The sequence below is a fragment of the Onychostoma macrolepis genome, chromosome 25 (assembly GCF_012432095.1).
Source record: "Onychostoma macrolepis isolate SWU-2019 chromosome 25, ASM1243209v1, whole genome shotgun sequence".
Lineage (NCBI taxonomy): Eukaryota > Metazoa > Chordata > Actinopteri > Cypriniformes > Cyprinidae > Onychostoma > Onychostoma macrolepis.
The window spans coordinates 16,057,832-16,076,788 of record NC_081179.1 but is presented as its reverse complement, the minus strand read 5'-3'; the positions used below and the strand labels follow the sequence as shown (position 1 = coordinate 16,076,788).

Here is an 18,957-nt window from a genome sequence, read left to right as displayed (position 1 = left end):
ATAAGCTGAAGACAGGTTTATACAGAATTTACTTTGGTTATATGTAGTATAAAAGTCTATAATTAATAAAACCACACTTCAAATTCTTGTTCACATTTTCTTTGTTAAGGTTTCAACACATTTAAATAAGCATACTGTAGCTTTTCAGGAAACAGGTCGCATTAGAGAGTCCAATAACACCACGTCATCTCTTAAAAATTCGGTCATACAATCACAAATATTAAAGAAAATACATGCATAACAATGGTCCCATCTGAATATCAGTGGTCATGATATATGCTACATTTGTCAAAGTGAAATGACGATCACCAAAAATTTCAAACAGTCCAACTCAGATTAATGAATCCAGTTCCAAGGCATTAAGGTCCCCAATATCAGCACAAGTAGTCGGAAGAGAGGATTCCCCAATGGGGACGTTTTATTGCTGTAAACTGTACTACTTCTTCTGACACAACTATTAGTGCAGTTTGAATAAGAGAACGAAATGTCTCACATGTTTGAAAACAAGAGTGCTGATTTAACCAGTTGCATTCTTTGACTAAAACAACTACAAATAAATCACAGTACAAGCCAAAAACCAAAACAATATTACCACTTTTTTGGCAACTATATGTTTCTTTTAAGAGCCTATGGTGAGAAATATGTAAACAGTAAATAAAGGTTGCTTGTACATTGAATAATGTAACCTTATGTACTGGATGGTATTGTTCAAAAATGAAAAAGAGCTCAAATGAGAAATATCAAGCTGGAATACAATAAAAAGCTCAGTTTTCGTTAATGAATTTTCATAAACATGCGTTAGTGGCTTTCCTGTTTAGCATAATACAAAATATACTGTAGCATTGACACACAAAGACCCTAGTCTCTATACTTGATTTCACATGGCCAAGCAGCCTGTTTTCAAATTAAAACATTAATTTAAATGCTAAGTAAATAGTTAATGATCATTTTCATATTTAAAAATGTGACAAAATTTTCACAAATCAGTGCTAGACTGAATTCGAATATAAACCCTATATTTGATCACCCTAAGGCTAAAGATCTACAGTACAACACAGGCACAATTTCTCAGGTTTAGCGGTGTCAGACACACACTATAGGTGACTGTGATTTTGCCAAATGCCAAGTAAGACGTGTTCCCTTTGATACCTGACCTGAAGATGTTCCTTCACCCATCATGCTCTACAGTCATCATGTTCTATCTTTGCAACCTTCCTGCAGATGGATTGATATCCGTCTGTGCTATACATGGACGTGCCTGTGAGGAGAGTTCACTGAAAACACATATAAAGTGCTTTTAACCCACTGGCGTCCCAAAAATTGCCTTTTACAGATTTTCTCTATTACATTTTTTGAACCAGTGCAAGAACACAGTGTATATACTGTATAAAAGACACCCAGGAACATATTACAACAAGACAGACTCACTAACTAATTCAGAAATACTGTATATGATAAATCTAAGCCTTAAGCAGCAAATGTTTTAAGACAGCATGTGCTGTGTCCATATAGAATATTTTACAATAACATATAAAAAAAAAACATTCATATTTGATCCATTATCTTTTGACACAATCATCACGATTATCACCACACAACAAAGGAAACGTTTCCCATTGTGACTCTACCACCGAGTGAACTGACTAAATCTTTCAAAGCTGCATCATTCCTCTGTTCCATCTTGACTTTAAGGGCTTGGAAAGATGAACCTTCATCTGTTCTTGAGCCTGATAGTCCAGCTCTTTGTGTGATATGTTATACCAGCAGAGCATTTCTGGCTGCCGCAGACACACAGCGAGTGAATGTACTGTATACACTTGCCGTAAAAGCGTTACAGCAGAGCACATTTAAAGATGCTGTGCTTTTTAGAGCGCTTCTCTGAAATCTTCACCGGCCCTCCGCTATCTGCTTGACCACCATCATTCTAGTCAACAGAAAGATAGAAACATTTTAATTTTGCTTTGTTAAATATATATATATATATATATATATATATATATATTTAAATTATATACACTTTTTTTATTTAAAGGCAGAAACAGGCTTCCATAGTAATCAAACTAAATGCAATTGTAAATTTAATTGTGTTTTACACGCAACCAATATCAAACTAAAAGCAGTTATAAAATAAAGTCTGGTTTTTTTTGTTTAGTTTTTACCCACAGTAGTGATCATTTCTAAAACGTGATTTATTGTAATAATGATTCATGACACATATATATATTTTTCTTAATTTTAATTTTGCTTTGTTAAACATATATATATATATATATATATATATATATATATATATATATATATATATAAACCTATGAGAAATAAAGTCAGAATTGCGGGATATAAACTGTAAATTCAGATTTTTTCTCATAATTGCATGATATAAACTCGCAATTGTGAATTATAAAGTCAGAATTGTGAGATGTAAACTCGATTCTGACTTTTTCTTAGAATTGCAGGTTTATATCTTACTATTGTGACTTTTCATGAGACAATGTAAGAACTTTGAGATATAAACTTGCAATTCTGAAAAAAAAGTCAGAATTGTGAGATAAAAGTCACAATTACCTTTTAAATTTTTAATTTAGCGGCAGAAACAGGCTTCCATAGTAATCAAACTAAATGCAATTGTAAATTTAATTGTGTTTTACGCAACCAATATCAAACTAAAAGCAGTTATAAAATAAAGTCTGGTTTTTTTTGTTTAGTTTTTACCCACAGTAGTGATCATTTCTAAAACGTGATTTATTGTAATAATGATTCATGACACATATATATATTTTTCTTAATTTTAATTTTGCTTTGTTAAACATATATATATATATATATATATATATATATATATATATATATATATATATATAAACCTATGAGAAATAAAGTCAGAATTGCGGGATATAAACTGTAAATTCAGATTTTTTCTCATAATTGCATGATATAAACTCGCAATTGTGAATTATAAAGTCAGAATTGTGAGATGTAAACTGCGATTCTGACTTTTTTCTTAGAATTGCAGGTTTATATCTTACTATTGTGACTTTTTCATGAGACAATGTAAGAACTTTGAGATATAAACTTGCAATTCTGAAAAAAAAGTCAGAATTGTGAGATAAAAGTCACAATTACCTTTTAAATTTTTAATTTAGCGGCAGAAACGGGCTTCCATAGTAATCAAACTAAGTGCAATTGTAAATTTAATTGTGTTTTACCCGCAACCAATATCAAACTAAAAGCAGTTATAAAATAAAGTCTGTTTTTTTTTGTTTAGTTTTTTACCCACAGTAGTGATCATTTCTAAAACGTTATTCATTGTAATAATGATTCATGACACACATATATATATATATATATATTTCTTAATCATTTGTACGAATCATTTTAATACAAATAATGATAAATGATATATAGTTAAATACTGTTTTTTCTTTTCTTTCTTTTTTTTTGCCAGTTTTACAAAAAAATTCAAAAAAACACTCACCATTTTTCTGCTAAGTCGAGCCATAATGTCTCTGGCAAGGGTGAAAAAGGCATCTTCGACATTTACGCTGGTTTTTGCACTTGTTTCCAAAAACTTGATCCCATAATCAATTGCCAACTAAACAAAAAGTAAAAAATGACAACACAGTTATAAACAAAAAACTAAACAAAAACAAAAAAAACCTAGGCTACTAGATAAAATATTTAATAAAAAAACAAATATATCATTAAAATTCGATCAAGTGTCAATCATAGTACATATTTGTTCTTTATTTGTTCTCCTTATTTTAAAAGATTTATTTTATATTATCCTTTTTAAATTATTTATTATTTGCATGAAAAACTATAGGTTTGTAAGACATGAGAGGCCTCACTTTCTCTCCTCTCTCTTTGGACACCTGTCTCCTGTCGTTCATGTCACATTTGTTTCCGAGGATCATCTTCTCTACGTCAGATGATGCATGCTGAAACGAGTAATTGAGAAGTTCAGCACTTAAAATTACAATCAAAAGAAATTAAACTAATATGATTGGACTGCAGTGTATTAGCCAATCAGAAACCAGGACCGAATCTGTTTTATAATCTAAATTATAACACTACACAACTCAATATTTGAACATATTCCTCTTCAGTGTTACCTCCTCAATGTTGCGTATCCAGTTTTTAATGTTCTCAAATGACTTTTCACTGGTTATGTCATATACCAACATAATGCCCTGAAAACAAAGCAAGCAGAAATATGAAACATCCATCTTGCGATCCACACTTTCACATATATACATGAGTAGCAGCCAGTAGTGTTTTACCATAGCGCCTCTGTAGTACGCCGTGGTGATCGTCCTAAATCTTTCCTGTCCTGCCGTGTCCCTGTAAAACAATCAGACAGTCACACAAAAATACTATATGCATCCTCACCTTGTTCCTTCCTTCCTTTGTCACATTCATTAACAGTGAATCTCACCCTGCTCTTTGGCAGGTTTTAATATAAACATCCTGTAGATAGAGGGAGATGTACGGATGCACAGCCTGTCCATGACACTATTATCTGCACGTCTCATCCGTCATTAGTCACCTAACTGGACAGGCTGCGTGAGCATTATGACTGTTAACAGGAAGACCAGCCACAATGTGTAATGTGATATCCTTCTTACTCATCAATCTTCACAGATGAACGATCAGGCTATTACAAGTTAGCAGTTTAATGGGCTAGCCATATTAGCAGGTTAGTCAGTGTAGTGTAGTAACTTACTTATATATAGACTATCAGACTGAGCAGTTAACGTATGCTAAGCTTTGGCTAGTGGCTAATTTTCTAAATTGCTAGACTGGCAGAATGCTAAACTAGCAGAATAATGGGCTTGTGAAATGCTATGATAGCAGGTTACTGGTATGCTAAGCTAGCAGTTTAATTGATGAGGGGTACACAAAGCTTGCCTGCTAACTGTTTAACTTGCAAGCTAACTGGAAAACAGAATGAGAAATTACTTATTTGACCATTTATAGTTATATATTATTTGACATATTACTTAAAAGATTTTGAAAATGGATGTTTTAATCAGGTACCTGTGTTTACGAGTTCAAACTGATATATCAGCATTGTAGGAGGCCAAAAACCTCCTTGTAGTGCTTTGAATGAAGTACATAAATTAATTAGCATATAGCTAGCTCATGATTAGCTACTTGCTTTTGCTAATCACAGGCAAGTTGTAGTTGTAATTTAGATGGGAAAGAAACTGCACTTAATTGTACTGAATGTGCACTTATAGTATATTTAAAAACACAAGTATATATTTAATGTAGGCTACTTGGTGATAATATAATATTGTTGAAATAAAAAGCCACTTAAGTAGTCAAATTAAAAGTTGTACTTTAATGTGCGTTTAGTTACGATCACAGATTTAATTAATATTTGTTTTGCTTTAAAAAGTACACTTATTTTGATGTATTGCACATGTAAGGTACTTGACTACAATGTACTTGATTGTATATATGAATTATTTGATAGCACATTTAGCTAGTACAAAGCTAATATATTTTAAATGTTCTAAGTCACAGCTTTATTAAAAAGTGTAATTACAAGTATGCAAGAGGTGTCTTTTTTTAACTTTTAGAAGTAGCCTACAATATCTTAATAGCTTCAAAGCTACTAACAAGCAACAAAACTCTTTTGTTCTCTATATTCAGAAAGTCTTTTTAAGATGTGAATAACACACCAACAGTTTACACGGCTTTAAATATCTCTGAAGACGAAGTTTAAATGATGATATAATGGGACATATATAAAACAGCGCTGCATATTCATGACAAACAAATGACTCACCATATCTGCAACTTGATTTTCTTCCCATTAAGCTCAATAGTTCTGATTTTGAAATCAATTCCTGGCAAAAGAGAAAAAAAGAAACATCGTCAGATCTTCAATGACTGGCACCACATGGAATCAATGGTATAATCAATGCTGCACAGCAGTGGTGAAGATATAATGAGTTGTTTCCAGTTCCTGGGGTTAAACTGCTCTTCTTGCCATTTTTTGCCCTGCTGGTTCGTGGAAAATTGCTTGTTTTTCTGTATTCCAGGTTGCCTCGCAACGATAACCTCAACATTTTAGGTTCCTCTGTATATGACATCTCAAGCCTATTGATGGTGTTGAGAGATCATTGGTTTCCAATCAATAAATTAATCAAGATGGAGGTTTCAAAGCTTATTTATGATGCAAAATGTGAAGATCTGGGCTGGTAAACAAAAGGTTTATACCGAAAAAGGTTCTTGTCTTAAGCACAAACCTCACTAAATTGTGTTAAAAGTTTTGTTACCTCATGTCAATTTTTTTATTTATTATTATTATTATTATATTAAAACACAACTTGTTTTTAAGGAGGTGTGGTCATATTAGCAAAGTATTTCAGTAAAATATTTCAGGCAAATAAAGGTCCACTGATTGGCCAAACGTTTACGAAACACCAGCTACCTGGCATTTTTAAAAAGCCGTGTAAAAATATTTACTCCACGAACATGGAAAACAGCGATAACGACGCTTGCATGTTGTCTGCAGCATTATGTTCTTTTCTCAGACTCAATGATATGTAACCATGCAAGTTGTTACAGGAGATTTAGTCAGATTTTCGTGCTCTTTCAATCGCTTAAATTGTGCGTTTACACTCCATCTCAATTATCACAAAACCCACGACACACAACCAAAACAGCTCCATTCACCGGTGGTTGAACCACCATGCCCTCTAGTTCCTAGAACTACACGGTGCGAATGCGCTTTTTGTCTCTCGTCGACAATATAGCGATGTATGGAGCACAGCTCACACAGAACTCACTTTGACTTTAGTGGATGTGAGTTTTGACTGAGCAAAAAACACAATTTCTTCAGAAAACGTAAAAGAGATGTTTTGGTCAATGAAAAATGGCTATTACATTTACATTCACTAATTCAGTAGATTCTTTTAGCTACAGCTACACTGTAAAAAAAAGAAAAAAAGTTGAGCCAACTTAAAATTTTAAGGCAACCAGCTTCAGCAGATTTTTGAGTTTGCTCAACTTATTTTTATGGGAGATTCTCAAATTTTTGTTGTATAAACTTAAAACGACAAGTTGAGAAAACGCAAAAATCTGCTTGAAGCTGGTTGCCTTAAAATTTTAAGTTGGTTCAACTTTTTTTTTTTACTGTGTACAATGAAGAGCATAACAAGCCCTTTATCAAGCATTATATTAGTTATTTATAACCATCCACAACGCTTTTGTATCGTGATGGTATGTTTTGATTGAGCAAACACCACATTTTCTTCAGAAAATGTTGTTTCAGTCACTAGCTATGTTTCCATCCAAAGTTACGAATTAAACGTGTGCGCAAAATTGGAATATTGCATAAAACACTAGCACTGTTTTTGATGCACATTAAGGAATTTATGTGGCAAAGGTGTTTCCATCAAGATTTCTTACTGGATAAGAAATTTATCCTACTTAGTTGAGTGCGATATCCCAAAATGTACATAAAAATAGGTGGATGGAAACATAACTAATGATACAAATGTTTATCACATTTACATTCAGTAATCTAGCCAAAGCTTTTAGCTACAACTACGGTGAGGAACATAATTTATTAAGCAATTTAGTTACGCAATATCACAACCCTGAGAGAAACACACACAGTCACAGGAAGTTGAGGTGGGACGCTCAGAGAAGTGTGGGTAAGTATGTAGATTGGCCACAACTGGGGTCATGGACGTCCTGGCACAAGAAAGCAGATGCCAGTCAAATGCTCGGCTGCATTGGCGGAAGAATGCTGAGATGGGCTGAGTGAATATCACGAGAGCATGATGGGGATTCAAACAGTACAGCCCTCTGTTCACGGTCAAGTCTACTATGACCCCGCACAAAGGAACCGTACTTTCCCCAGCACCCTGTCCTGATGTTGTCACCAAAATGTTGTTCGTGCAGACTGACTGTGATGATTTCTAACACCCCAACATCAAAATCTTCAGCGAAATTGCTGCTGCACCAGGGAATGTTACAGATAAATGGACTGCAAATACAATTAAAGTCTGAAAGAAAGTCAAGGTTCAGAGACCCCATTGCAAGACAGCATCGCAAACAAAGGCAGAGGGGGCGGTGACATTTTAATCAGATGGAAAAACTGACAAAGGAAATGACTAAACTCTCTGTGCAGGCAAACGAAAGACAACTGTGCAACATTCACACACACACACTGCAAAATTATTTTATCATGCAGTATTTTGTCTAAAAATCTTTAAAGCAAGATAAATGTACTTGATATTTTACATTTTATAATTTGTTTAAGATATATAAAATAAATATATATATATATATATATATATATATATATATATATATATATATATATATATTAAAATTTGGCATTATTTTCTTGTTTTATGTAAAAATAGATGTCATGAATCATAAAATAAAGGTTCTTTATCAGCATATGGTTCCATGAAGAACCTCTATGGTACATTCATGCAAACTTTCCATTCCATAAAAGGTTCTTTATACTGGAAAAAAAGGTTGTTTAGATGATTACAATTTTCTCCACGCTAAGAAAAAAAGATTCTTTCAAGAACTGTTCAGTAAAAAACCCACAATGGTACTTTTATGGCATCGCAGTGAAAACCCCCCTTTGGAGGGGTACATAAGTGTATGTATTTAAAGCATTTTTCAAAAAAAAATTTTCGATTATTTGTTTGTTTGCAAAATACAGAAAATATTTTTAAAAAAAAAAAAAGCAAATAAAAAAGGCAATGTTGCTGTCAGGCTTCATCAAGAAGCACGTTCCTTCTTTCTCACCATCAAAGAATAATGACTCTCATTATATGGAAAACAGCATCTGCTTATGGTTTTAAACATAAATGCTATAACAAAACATCTATCAGCAATGTACTGAGTGGCTTGAGTCCATCAGCGTGAACACAAAATGCCTATACAACTCAATACAGTGTTTATGTTTCCCTTGTGTAGACTATGAACTTGTAAGGCCATTAGTGAGTGGGCTTCACAGGTTAAAAGTAGATACAGCTCTGGTCAGCAAAATATGACTCTTACACCTTCACAGAGGTGACAGCATTGTTATCTGTATATATAGGCATATATAGATATAATCTATATGCTAGAATAAATTGTCTATATGTTACTAGTTTATACTAATTTTTTCATATTAAAACAAATTTAGACACAATGGATACTGAACAAATAAAAAATTTAATTATATATATATATATATATATATATATCAGCCTCTCTAAAAAAATATATATATATATATATATATATCTTTAGTTGTATGTACCCAATGTACCCAACATGTATTTGTTGTATGTACCCAAAGGCCTATGCATTTCTAAATGAATCCAGATGTTTTAGTTTTACACATAATCACATGATTGATTAAAAAACCCCACAGGTGCTTTTTTAACCTACTTTACCTATACAAATGCCACTAGAAACTTAATTATTACAGCTTTACTGTATCTGATCACTATTGTCCGGCATATAACGGGACACCGTCCAGTACCTTCTACCCAGATCACCGGTGAACTGACCGATTGTGGAGATGAAGGTGGTGTTAAACGCGTCCTCGCTGAATCTGAACAGCAGACATGTCTTTCCCACTCCACTGTCTCCTATTAGCAAGAGTTTGAAAAGGTAATCGTAAGTCTTCGCCATTTACCAAGCCGGTATTTCCTTTATGAATGTCAGAGCACAGTTTCCCTTGTTCATGGCATTGACACAAAAATCATAGGGTCTCGAGCGGGGGCGGAGCCTCGTGGTGTGACGTCGGCGCATGCCTCCTGCGTGATTGGTCAGAGTCGTTTCTAGGAGGACAGTGATACGGAACCCACCGAGATACATTACGCCTGGTCCTTATCAAGAAGTACTGCACATGTGCAAGAATTAATTTAGTGTAGACTATTAACACATCTTTAAAGATTTGATATGTAACACTAAGAATATATTATTGTCTGTGTTTTCTCTCAAGATGCACACCAGTAATGTTTTTATTTTTTTCTAAGGCACATTTATGAAAATTACTTAAATGCCACTGATGGCCTAATCCTGGTTTAGTCTAAACCCTGTCTGTGAAACCAGCCCTAAACTGTTTATTTATTATTTTATTTATTTATTAAAAGGCTTTTATTTATTTGATCTTCTCATAACCTTTATTTATTTAGATTATTGCATTTCTAAATTTTGTGATATATTTGTGTGCTGGCATAAATAAAGACCTTTAAATGACTAATATCATTAAGACTTAGAAATTCCAATTTCCAAATACAGTTTCACTCAAAATAACCCATGAATCAATAATAATAAATACAACTTTATCCAAATGGATCATTTGCTTATCTATTTGATAACAGTGCCTTCATTTACTGTACAGTACTGAAAATAATGGTAGTGGTGCTGCCATTGAACAACCACTAGGGGGCGCAGTCACAAGATCTGCCAGCTGAGATTAAATAGTAGGTGCAGGTTTACTCAAAGTTTGCAATTCGTTCAAATAAGAACACATAATAACACAAATGATTAAAATTAACAAGTAAATGTATCCCGTAGGGACGGCTGCTAATAAAAACAGTAGGAGGTTAAACTCTGAGATGACTAAAGGTTGCCAGTACGGGAAATATTCACCCAGAAGGTTAATTTCTTTTTTTCTTTTCATTACAAATTGTAATTGTACACCTTCTTCTTCTTCTTCTTCTTCTTCTTCTTCGTCTTCTTCTTCTTATTATTATTATTATTATTATCATCATCATCATGTGGATTTATAGCAGAGCTGATGGCAATCAATGTTCTTTGTTGAAATGTGAGGTGACCGATAGCATCATTTCGCCAGCTCACCATCACTTACTTTCGTCGAGCTGAGGTAATATTCAGTAAATGTTGTCAGGTTTTATAAGGTCTAATGTATAAAGGCGTGTTTTATTGTGGAGCATGCCTGGGCTTGTCTCTTCAGATTTGCTTTATGAAGCTGTACTTGGCAACCCTGTAGTTATCCGAGAGATTCGAGGAAAGCAGCAGCAGAGCCACGAATGCGAATATCAGCAGCTCCTGACAATGCCTGTAAGTGGATTTGCTCAACCAGACAACGATTTCCGCATTTGACAGTTGTTAATATATGCTCTATCGTCTGGCGTTTCAATATTAATCCGGTTGTTGATTATTTTAACCGTGCGATAAACATGGGAAAGTTTGTGATTTCACGTGGCGCTGCGCAGGTTCAGATAGGGCCTAATGTTTCACTTTACACGAGACATGTTTAAACTGTTGCATTGCGCCGAGTAAAATGATAGGTTGGACAATATCGATGTTTTATTAGATTCATTTTTTTTTTTTAATTAAGGTATTATAGTTTTCAAACTGACAGTGATGGGAGTTATCAATATGGCTGTTGAACAATGTTGTTTTTGTGTGCAAAGAAGCATGGTGTCAGTTTGTGATGTTATTGCGGTAGTTCCTATATAAATGTAAAGTAATGTTGCCAATATTGTAGATTTTATAATTAAGAGAGTAAAGTGACTGTCATATTGTTGGAGATAGTGTATATATAGTAACATTAATGGGGTGTGTGAAATAAATAAATTTTACATACATTTGAAAATATTAACATTTGCATATTTAAAATGTGCAAATGTTAATATACATTATACTTTAAAATGTGTATATATATAGACATTTTAAATATGCAAATATAAATATATATTTTATATATATATATATATATATATATATATATATATATATATATAAGCAGCAGAAACATATTAGTACATGTTACATAATTACAGTACATATTACATAAAATGTAATATGTAAAAATATATTAATATTTATATATGTGTAATTCTATAGAAATATGCAAATACTTTACATTTAAATATTTACATAATTTATTTTAACTATATTTTTGCCAGCTGGCCAAAGATCTGCTGAGCCTGTCCTTTGATTTTGAGAGAAGGCAGCATAAGAAGAAAAGGCTTGTGCAGAGTCCCAACTCGTACTTCATGGATGTCAAATGCCCAGGTTTGAGATCTTCAGAAGAACCGTTTGTTTGTCTTATCAGGGGAAATATATGACTTGTAGGAAATGTAATCTTTTCTGCTTATCTTCACGCAGGTTGTTATAAGATCACGACTGTGTTCAGTCATGCGCAGACGGTGGTGTTGTGCGTTGGGTGTTCGACGGTGCTCTGCCAGCCCACAGGAGGAAAAGCAAGGCTGACTGAGGGTGTGTATTTGCTGAATGATTGTAAAACATCCAGCCTGTCTGGGTTGTACTTTTGAATCGGATGTAACTACAAATCAAAATATTTGACAGAGTATCTCAAGCTACTTATTTTTTATTTTTCAAATAGGTTGTTCTTTCAGAAGAAAGCAGCACTGAGAAGGATGAAAAAGGAGTGATGCTTTGAATACAAAGAATTGTGCAACTTCTTAATGCCTTGCATTTCATTGATTACAATGAATGAACTTGAATAATGTGATAATGAATGGTGCATGGCAGGTTCTTTCTACCATGCTATCAGTTCAGTGGTTCTGAATAAAGGTTCTTCTGCATGATACAGCTGCATCCTGCAATTTAATTCAAACATATTCAAAACAGCCAGTGCAACATTTTTAGTTTCATTTCTCATCTCATGCAATGATCAGCACCTTGATATGTCATGTAATCTTTAACATCTATATTTTGTTGTTGAAAACTTATCTACACTGCCATTCAAAAGTTTGAGGATAAGATTTTCAGTGTTTATTTTTTAAATTCTGTTAAGCTCACCAAGGCTGTTTATTTGATGAATAGTACAGAAATATTATTTAAAATAACATTTTTCTATTTTATATTGTATAATAATGTCATTTATTCCTGTGACGCAAAGCTGAATTTTCAGCATCATTACTCCAGTCTTCAGTGTCACATGATCCTTCAGAAATCATTCCAATGTACTTATTTGAGGTTTTTTATTATAAAAATTGAAAACAGTTGTGCTGCTTAATATTTTTGTGGAAACCATTTTTTTCAGGATTCTTTTATTAATAGAAAATTCAAAAGAGCAGCATTTATTTGAAGTGTTTTTTTTAACATTCTAAATATCTTAACCATCACATCAGTTTTGATTGAATTGATGCACCCTTGTTGATTAAATGTATTGATTTCTTTTCAAAATAAATAATCTCACCGACCCTAGACTATAAATTGGATGTGAGGGTTTTTATACAATATAAAATTAGCTAGAATAGAAGTGTTTTTGAGATTGCTTTCATTCCGTTGCAATTATGTGAATAAGTAAACAAAGGAGGAATTGTAATGAAATGTTTTATTTGTGAAAATGAAACATTTTAAATAAGGAAACAAGACATTAAACATATGGTGTGTCACATTCTTAGAAAATGTACAAATACAGATTTTCAACTGGCAAAAAAAAAAAAAAAAAGGCACTCTTGACCAAAGCACATATACAGATTAACATACAAAAGTGAACATACTCATACATACAGAATAATTTACATGCAAATTTAAGTCACTATTAAATTCCATTTGTAAATGTCTAACATTTTTATCCAAAATAGTTGCTTTGATTAAATGTCCGGTAATACTCATTTATGGTGGTACCTGCCAAACACTCCTGGTTCCTCCTCATTAGACACTTCAGAAAGAAGAATTCCAATGGTGGCAAGAAAATGGTCCGTTTCGTAAGGCTTGGTGAGGAAATTCTCGCTGTACGTATCGCTCAGCAAGAACTAAATTTAACCGGGCTAATATTGAGTGTACATTTGCAGCCACACAAGTATTGCACCAGTGTTTCTTCTATATGACATTTACTGAGTCTGGCACTGGACGCCATGCTTGGGGCCTTCGTCTTCATCGTAGGCTTCACCACTGTGGTTTCTCTTTTGTTTTTCATAGTCTACTTCACACAGGTCAACCTCTTCCATATCATCTGACATCATGACGTGGTCTCTGACTGGAAGTAACTGCTCCAGGTCAGGCAGCATGTGCTCAGGTAGCCAGTGTTTATCTGGGAACTCGATCTGAGGAAATAGAAAGACTTCTGTAAGATATGTGACAGCCCCAACACAAATTATAATCATTGTTTTCTTTCACAAAAGCTTGTTCCTCTATTATTTATTTATATAATCATTTATTTTTCCAATGTGACAATTTTTATTTATTTGGCTGTAATCTATTTTTTTTTTTCATAGAATATTCAAAGCAAAATGCTATAAAATATCGATAAGAAGTGAGGAAAATAAATTATATTAAATGATTGTAGTTTATATTAATTAGTTTTTATTAGTAATTGGGGGTTTTTAGCGGGAGGGAATTTGTGTTCATATAAGATGCTAATCAGAATAAAAAATAAAAAATTATATATTTATATATATATATATATATATATATATATATATATATATGGTAATCACACATTAAAAATATTTTTTGTTCTTTTCAGTATATTAATGTATGTCCAATTAATTAAAATCTAATTAAATTTATATTGAATTAGTTTTGTTTTTGTTCTTGCAAAGCAAAAGTTAAAAACAAATAATAAAAGAAAAATAATAAAATATAATAATAGTACGAATTTTAATTATCAAAAATCAGATTTAAAAAAATATATATATTTTAATGATTTTAATTTAATTAATTACTAATGAATTAATTAGTAATTACTTTTTTGGCAGTAGGCCATCTATTTATTGTTTGAAGATGCGAAGCAACATCAAATAAAATAAACCATGATAAAATAAAATGAATAAAACGTAAAGATTAGGTACCGACTTACCTCAAACTGTATGATGAGAAGCCCTTTCTCATAAGGGTCTCTGTACACAGGCATGCCCTCTTTATGAATACATTTTAGATCATTAGGTTTTATTACTTGACCTAAAACAAAAAGAATAAAAATTGAAATCAACCCAAATTAATTTGACGGTTTAGATATTTGATGTACTAAATAATAATTGAAATATCACTCAAATATTATTCACATATAAATAGTATATAGGACATACCTGGAGGTGAGTTGATGAGCAACAATCGGTTGTCTAGCGTACAAATAGTTCTTTTAAACCCGCAGAGTGCCTCCACCAGCTTGATCTTCATCTTCATGATCAGGTTGTCATCTCGTCTTTGGAAGACGGGGTGTTTTTTAAATTCCACTACGATTATAACATCACCAGGCTCCAGTCCAGGCTCTTGATCTCCTTCTCCGTGGAATGTGATCTTCTGGCCGTCCTTCATTCCTGTGACAAAGACCATTATTAGTACGCTTCTAGAGAATAGTTCATAAGGATACAGAAGGGCCTGAAAGTTCCAGTTCGTCTACCTTTGTCAATATGGACTTCAAGAATCTTCTTCTTGCGTTCCACTTTGTGTCCATTGCAGTTCTTGCAACGGTCCTTGGAGCTGAACTTCTCTCCCTGTCCTTGGCAGTCGGAGCACATGCTCTGAATCTGCTGGATCATTCCCGGTCCAATCTGTTGCACCTGGACCTGAACCCCTCTTCCTTTGCAGGTTGAGCATTTTTCAATTGTGCCTTTTTTGCCTCCATAACCTGCAAGATAGATCATTTACATCTTAAATCTTTAAATCACCACTGGGTCGTGAATTATAATATTATTATAACAATTTTCCCATTAAAGGAACTCAGACTAGCAACCTTCTTACCTTCGCATTTCTCACAGATTACGTTCTTCTGAAGGCCAAGTTTTCTTGTTGAGCCATTGTATAATTCCTCCAGTGTGACTCCAAGCTGGTGAACCACATTCTTACCTGAATAAAGGAAAACGCATTACACAGTATTAGCTACCAACCACCAGGATATGAAACATTAAAGTGCATAAACTATATTTAAGACTATATTTGACTATATGCTATATTTGACGGGGGACGTTACAAAACATGACACTTGCTTACTGCCACCTAGTGCAGTAAATAAATGTCTCACCTCTCCTTTCTCTCTGCATTCTGCCTCCACCACCAAAAAACATGTTGAAAATGTCCATGGGAGATTCTCCTCCTGCCATGCCTCCCTCCTTTATGGCTTGTTCACCTCCTTGGTCATACAAATCCCTCTTTTTGGGATCTGACAGGACCTCATAGGCTTGTGATATGAGTTTAAACTGGAGGATAGAAAAGATATTAATTTGAATAATGCATGCATAAACACTTCCCATCATGAGTCTGTTATTTTTCTGTACTAATTAACTAATTTATTACAGCTTTAAATTGCTTAATTTCTTTACACCTTTCGTCATTCTTTTGGTCATTTATTCTGCATTTCTTGTTTTTTTCTTTCTTTTTATTTTTCACTTTCACTTTTTTCCCCATTTTTTTTCTTTTTTTTCACAGTTATTTTTATTTATTTGTTTGTTCATTTTTACCATTATTTTTATATGTGTTTATTTATTTTTGACAACTGGCAAGTTTGTCTCTTTCTCTCAAAATCACAACAAATATCTAAATAAAACAACATTGTCACACTTTATTTTAAGGTCCAATTCACAAACAACAAACTAATTCACAAATAACAAACCGTTAACTACGACTTTTGCTTCAATAAACTCCTATTTTGCTGCTTATGAATAGTTAGTGTTATGAAATGTTAAGTGTAGGAATGGATCCTTTCACAAGACTGTGATGAGGCGTTTAATGGTCATTAGAATCGTAAATCATCAAAAATAAAATAAAATGTATGTACATTTATAGCACTATACTTTGTATTATATTTCACCTTTGCATCAAATTACAAAAACAAAAAAAAACAGTTAATGCCAATGCAAATCTGACATCGGTCTCTCTTCTGACTACTGTTATCAGTCTCTCTCAAAGTCTCTCCAAAGTCATGAAAACACTATTGCGGAGTATTTATTTTGCTTTTTGAGCAAATGGGAACGCAAACAAATATATTTGTGGTATACTCTCCCATTCACTGCTCTTGAAGTTAACCCAACTATGACGACTTCCTCTGCTGAGAAATAACCCGAAAATGTGAAAAAGGTCCATTGGGTAGGATTAGGGATGTAGAATATGGTCATACAGAATATGTGCTTTATAAGTGCTAACAAACAGCCAATATGTTAATAACAGGCATGCTAATAAGAAACTAGTGAGAAGTGGTCCCTATACTAAAGTGTTACCTTATCAACAACATAAAATAAGATCAAATATAGCTTAATAATTCAATTAAATACTTAAATTCAATTGTGATTTCCCTCCCCCCTTACTATCAAGGTGCTTCTGCACCTTTTATTGCTTCATTCAAAATAATAAAAACGTTAAAAAAAATAATAATAATTATAAAAATACAAATCATGAACTATTTGCATCCATATATGCAGACAGATCTCAAAGCCGCGTTTAGAAATGCATCTCGCAGCTCACATGAGTGCTCAGGACACTTCCAGAAAGTTCCTCTCATTTCTGTCGCTGTATTTATCAGGAAACATGAGACAGTCTCCGCTCGCGGCGCAGCACCTCCACTTACTTTCTCGCCTTCATTCGGGTTTTTATCCGGGTGATATTTCAGCGCCAGTTTCCGATATGCCTTCTTGATCTCGTCCACCGAGGCTTTGGGACTGACGCCGAGCAGATCGTAGAAACCTGTTTCTCGAACCATCTTTGACAGGAATCAGCTACTGTGTACAGGAACACAACATATCAACAGTCCTGCCTACTACCACAGTATGCCTATGACAGAGTTAAAAAGCATAGGCCTGTTGAAGCTTAACACAATAGGCCTATTTAATAATGCCACTAAACATGTTACATGAAACAATATTAGAGCAGGTTAATACCAGCGGTCACTTGAATTACAACAGGCTGTTGTTACTTGAAAGCTAACGTGATACTCCGTTACATGAATGGCTCTAGAAAGAACACTTCAAATAAAGCTTCGTGATTGTATCTGTGTACGTTATGAGTTTGATAATACTCACAGGAATAAAGGAAGAGGAAAAGCCGGCTCGCTGTGCCGCGTTGGGTTCGTCTCTCTGTTTGTGTGACTGTTGTACTGCCGCTGAACGCAGCGCGCGCTGTCGCTCTTATATAAACCGCGGCGCTCCAGAACCTTCTCGAGCTCCAGCCACCGGAACCTTCTGTGCGAAGAATAGACGGGATGGGATGGATCAAGGGCATGCAGCTTCACATGGGATTTGAGATGTTTGCACGGTATCCAAGCAATTATGAATGATAGGCCTACCTAACTTTATGTATGTTAGAATGCGTTTGCATGATGTTTTAATTTAGAGTAACATGATGCAAAGTAGATTTTTTTTTTTACATTTTCTAAAGAAATGTGAGATGTATGTGCAAATATAGCAAAATTAATAAAAAAAGAAAAAAAGAAAGTTATAGAACGTGCAAAGTAAATCTAGATCCCACATGTGTCAAGTCTCATTTATTTATATAGATGCATGTAAAAAATACATTACAGACTGTTTCAAAGCAGCTTTACTGGGATTAACAGGAAAATAATTATTAAAACTAATGGAAAATAATGATTCAATGTAATTCCAAAAATCTATTTGCCTTGAGATTTGTTCTGACAATTGCTCAGCAGAGGTCGCTCTTTAACAAGGTAAACTTTTCAGCAGGTTAAATCTGGACGGTGGATATGTATTGTACAATTGTGGTTTTATTTGCTCATTTGTTATTTGTTTTAGTTTAATTTTAAATTAATTAAATGTTAGTACATAAAACTAAATGAAACTGTTGCCCAGGCAATTAGCTGAAATAATAATAATAATAATATATACTGTGTATATATATATATATATATATATATATATAATGTTTTTATGTATTATGCATTATATAGTAGGTCTATATGTTTTTTTTATGTTAATTTTATTGCAAGCAACAAAAATATGAATCTGAATAAGGACCATGTAACAGAAACATATTTAAGTTTGTAAAAACAAAAGTTGCTTCAACGGTTTAGAAAGCCCTTCTGTCTTCTTTCAT

At 33.4% G+C, this 18,957-nt stretch overlaps 3 protein-coding genes across 5 annotated transcripts; 1 reads left to right on the top strand and 2 right to left on the bottom strand.

Moving 5' to 3' along the window:
- Positions 1–12: 12 nt before the first annotated feature.
- On the bottom strand, positions 13–9,763 carry LOC131534742 (ras-related protein Rab-8B-like). Its single transcript, XM_058767794.1, has 7 exons — positions 9,537–9,763; positions 5,795–5,855; positions 4,281–4,341; positions 4,113–4,190; positions 3,849–3,938; positions 3,476–3,592; positions 13–1,924 (listed from the first exon to the last, which is right to left on the bottom strand). The coding sequence occupies exons 1-7, from the start codon at positions 9,658–9,660 to the stop codon at positions 1,832–1,834; spliced, it is 624 nt and encodes a 207-aa protein (XP_058623777.1). The 5' UTR covers positions 9,661–9,763; the 3' UTR covers positions 13–1,831.
- Positions 9,764–10,828: 1,065 nt separating this feature from the next.
- Positions 10,829–12,556, top strand: rps27l (ribosomal protein S27 like). Of its 2 annotated transcripts, XM_058767799.1 has the most exons (5): positions 10,829–10,861; positions 10,952–11,058; positions 11,910–12,018; positions 12,112–12,222; positions 12,350–12,556. In XM_058767799.1, exons 2-5 carry the CDS (start codon positions 11,053–11,055, stop codon positions 12,376–12,378), a joined length of 255 nt encoding a protein of 84 aa, XP_058623782.1. In that variant the 5' UTR covers positions 10,829–10,861; positions 10,952–11,052; the 3' UTR covers positions 12,379–12,556. The 2 variants fall into 2 exon arrangements, with proteins under 2 accessions (XP_058623782.1, XP_058623781.1); XM_058767798.1 differs by lacking the exon at positions 10,829–10,861 and having other exon boundaries at positions 10,915–11,058.
- A 776-nt stretch (positions 12,557–13,332) lies between these two features.
- On the bottom strand, positions 13,333–18,065 carry dnaja (DnaJ heat shock protein family (Hsp40) member A). 2 transcript variants are annotated; one of them, XM_058767796.1, is made up of 8 exons: positions 17,931–18,065; positions 17,480–17,630; positions 15,941–16,115; positions 15,661–15,765; positions 15,320–15,547; positions 15,006–15,236; positions 14,777–14,877; positions 13,333–14,021 (listed from the first exon to the last, which is right to left on the bottom strand). In XM_058767796.1, the coding sequence occupies exons 2-8, from the start codon at positions 17,609–17,611 to the stop codon at positions 13,809–13,811; spliced, it is 1,185 nt and encodes a 394-aa protein (XP_058623779.1). In that variant the 5' UTR covers positions 17,612–17,630; positions 17,931–18,065; the 3' UTR covers positions 13,333–13,808. The 2 variants fall into 2 exon arrangements, with proteins under 2 accessions (XP_058623779.1, XP_058623780.1); XM_058767797.1 differs by having other exon boundaries at positions 17,480–17,627; positions 17,931–18,024.
- Between the last annotated feature and the right edge of the window lie 892 nt (positions 18,066–18,957).

Excerpts from the sequence above, each read along its gene's own strand:
- LOC131534742 (XM_058767794.1), bottom strand. The coding sequence starts at position 9,660 with ATGGCGAAGACTTACGATTACCTTTTCAAACTCTTGCTAATAGGAGAC. Across the intron at positions 3,593-3,848 it reads CCAAAGAGAGAGGAGAGAAA|TTGGCAATTGATTATGGGAT; the intron begins GTGAGGCCTCTC and ends CTTTTTGTTTAG. Across the intron at positions 1,925-3,475 it reads CTCGACTTAGCAGAAAAATG|AATGATGGTGGTCAAGCAGA; the intron begins GTGAGTGTTTTT and ends TCTGTTGACTAG.
- rps27l (XM_058767798.1), top strand. The coding sequence starts at position 10,930 with ATGCCTGGGCTTGTCTCTTCAGATTTGCTTTATGAAGCTGTACTTGGC. Across the intron at positions 11,059-11,909 it reads AGCAGCTCCTGACAATGCCT|CTGGCCAAAGATCTGCTGAG; the intron begins GTAAGTGGATTT and ends TATTTTTGCCAG. Across the intron at positions 12,019-12,111 it reads CATGGATGTCAAATGCCCAG|GTTGTTATAAGATCACGACT; the intron begins GTTTGAGATCTT and ends ATCTTCACGCAG.
- dnaja (XM_058767796.1), bottom strand. The coding sequence starts at position 17,611 with ATGGTTCGAGAAACAGGTTTCTACGATCTGCTCGGCGTCAGTCCCAAA. Across the intron at positions 15,548-15,660 it reads AATCTGTGAGAAATGCGAAG|GTTATGGAGGCAAAAAAGGC; the intron begins GTAAGAAGGTTG and ends TCTATCTTGCAG. Across the intron at positions 14,878-15,005 it reads GCTCATCAACTCACCTCCAG|GTCAAGTAATAAAACCTAAT; the intron begins GTATGTCCTATA and ends TTTTTGTTTTAG.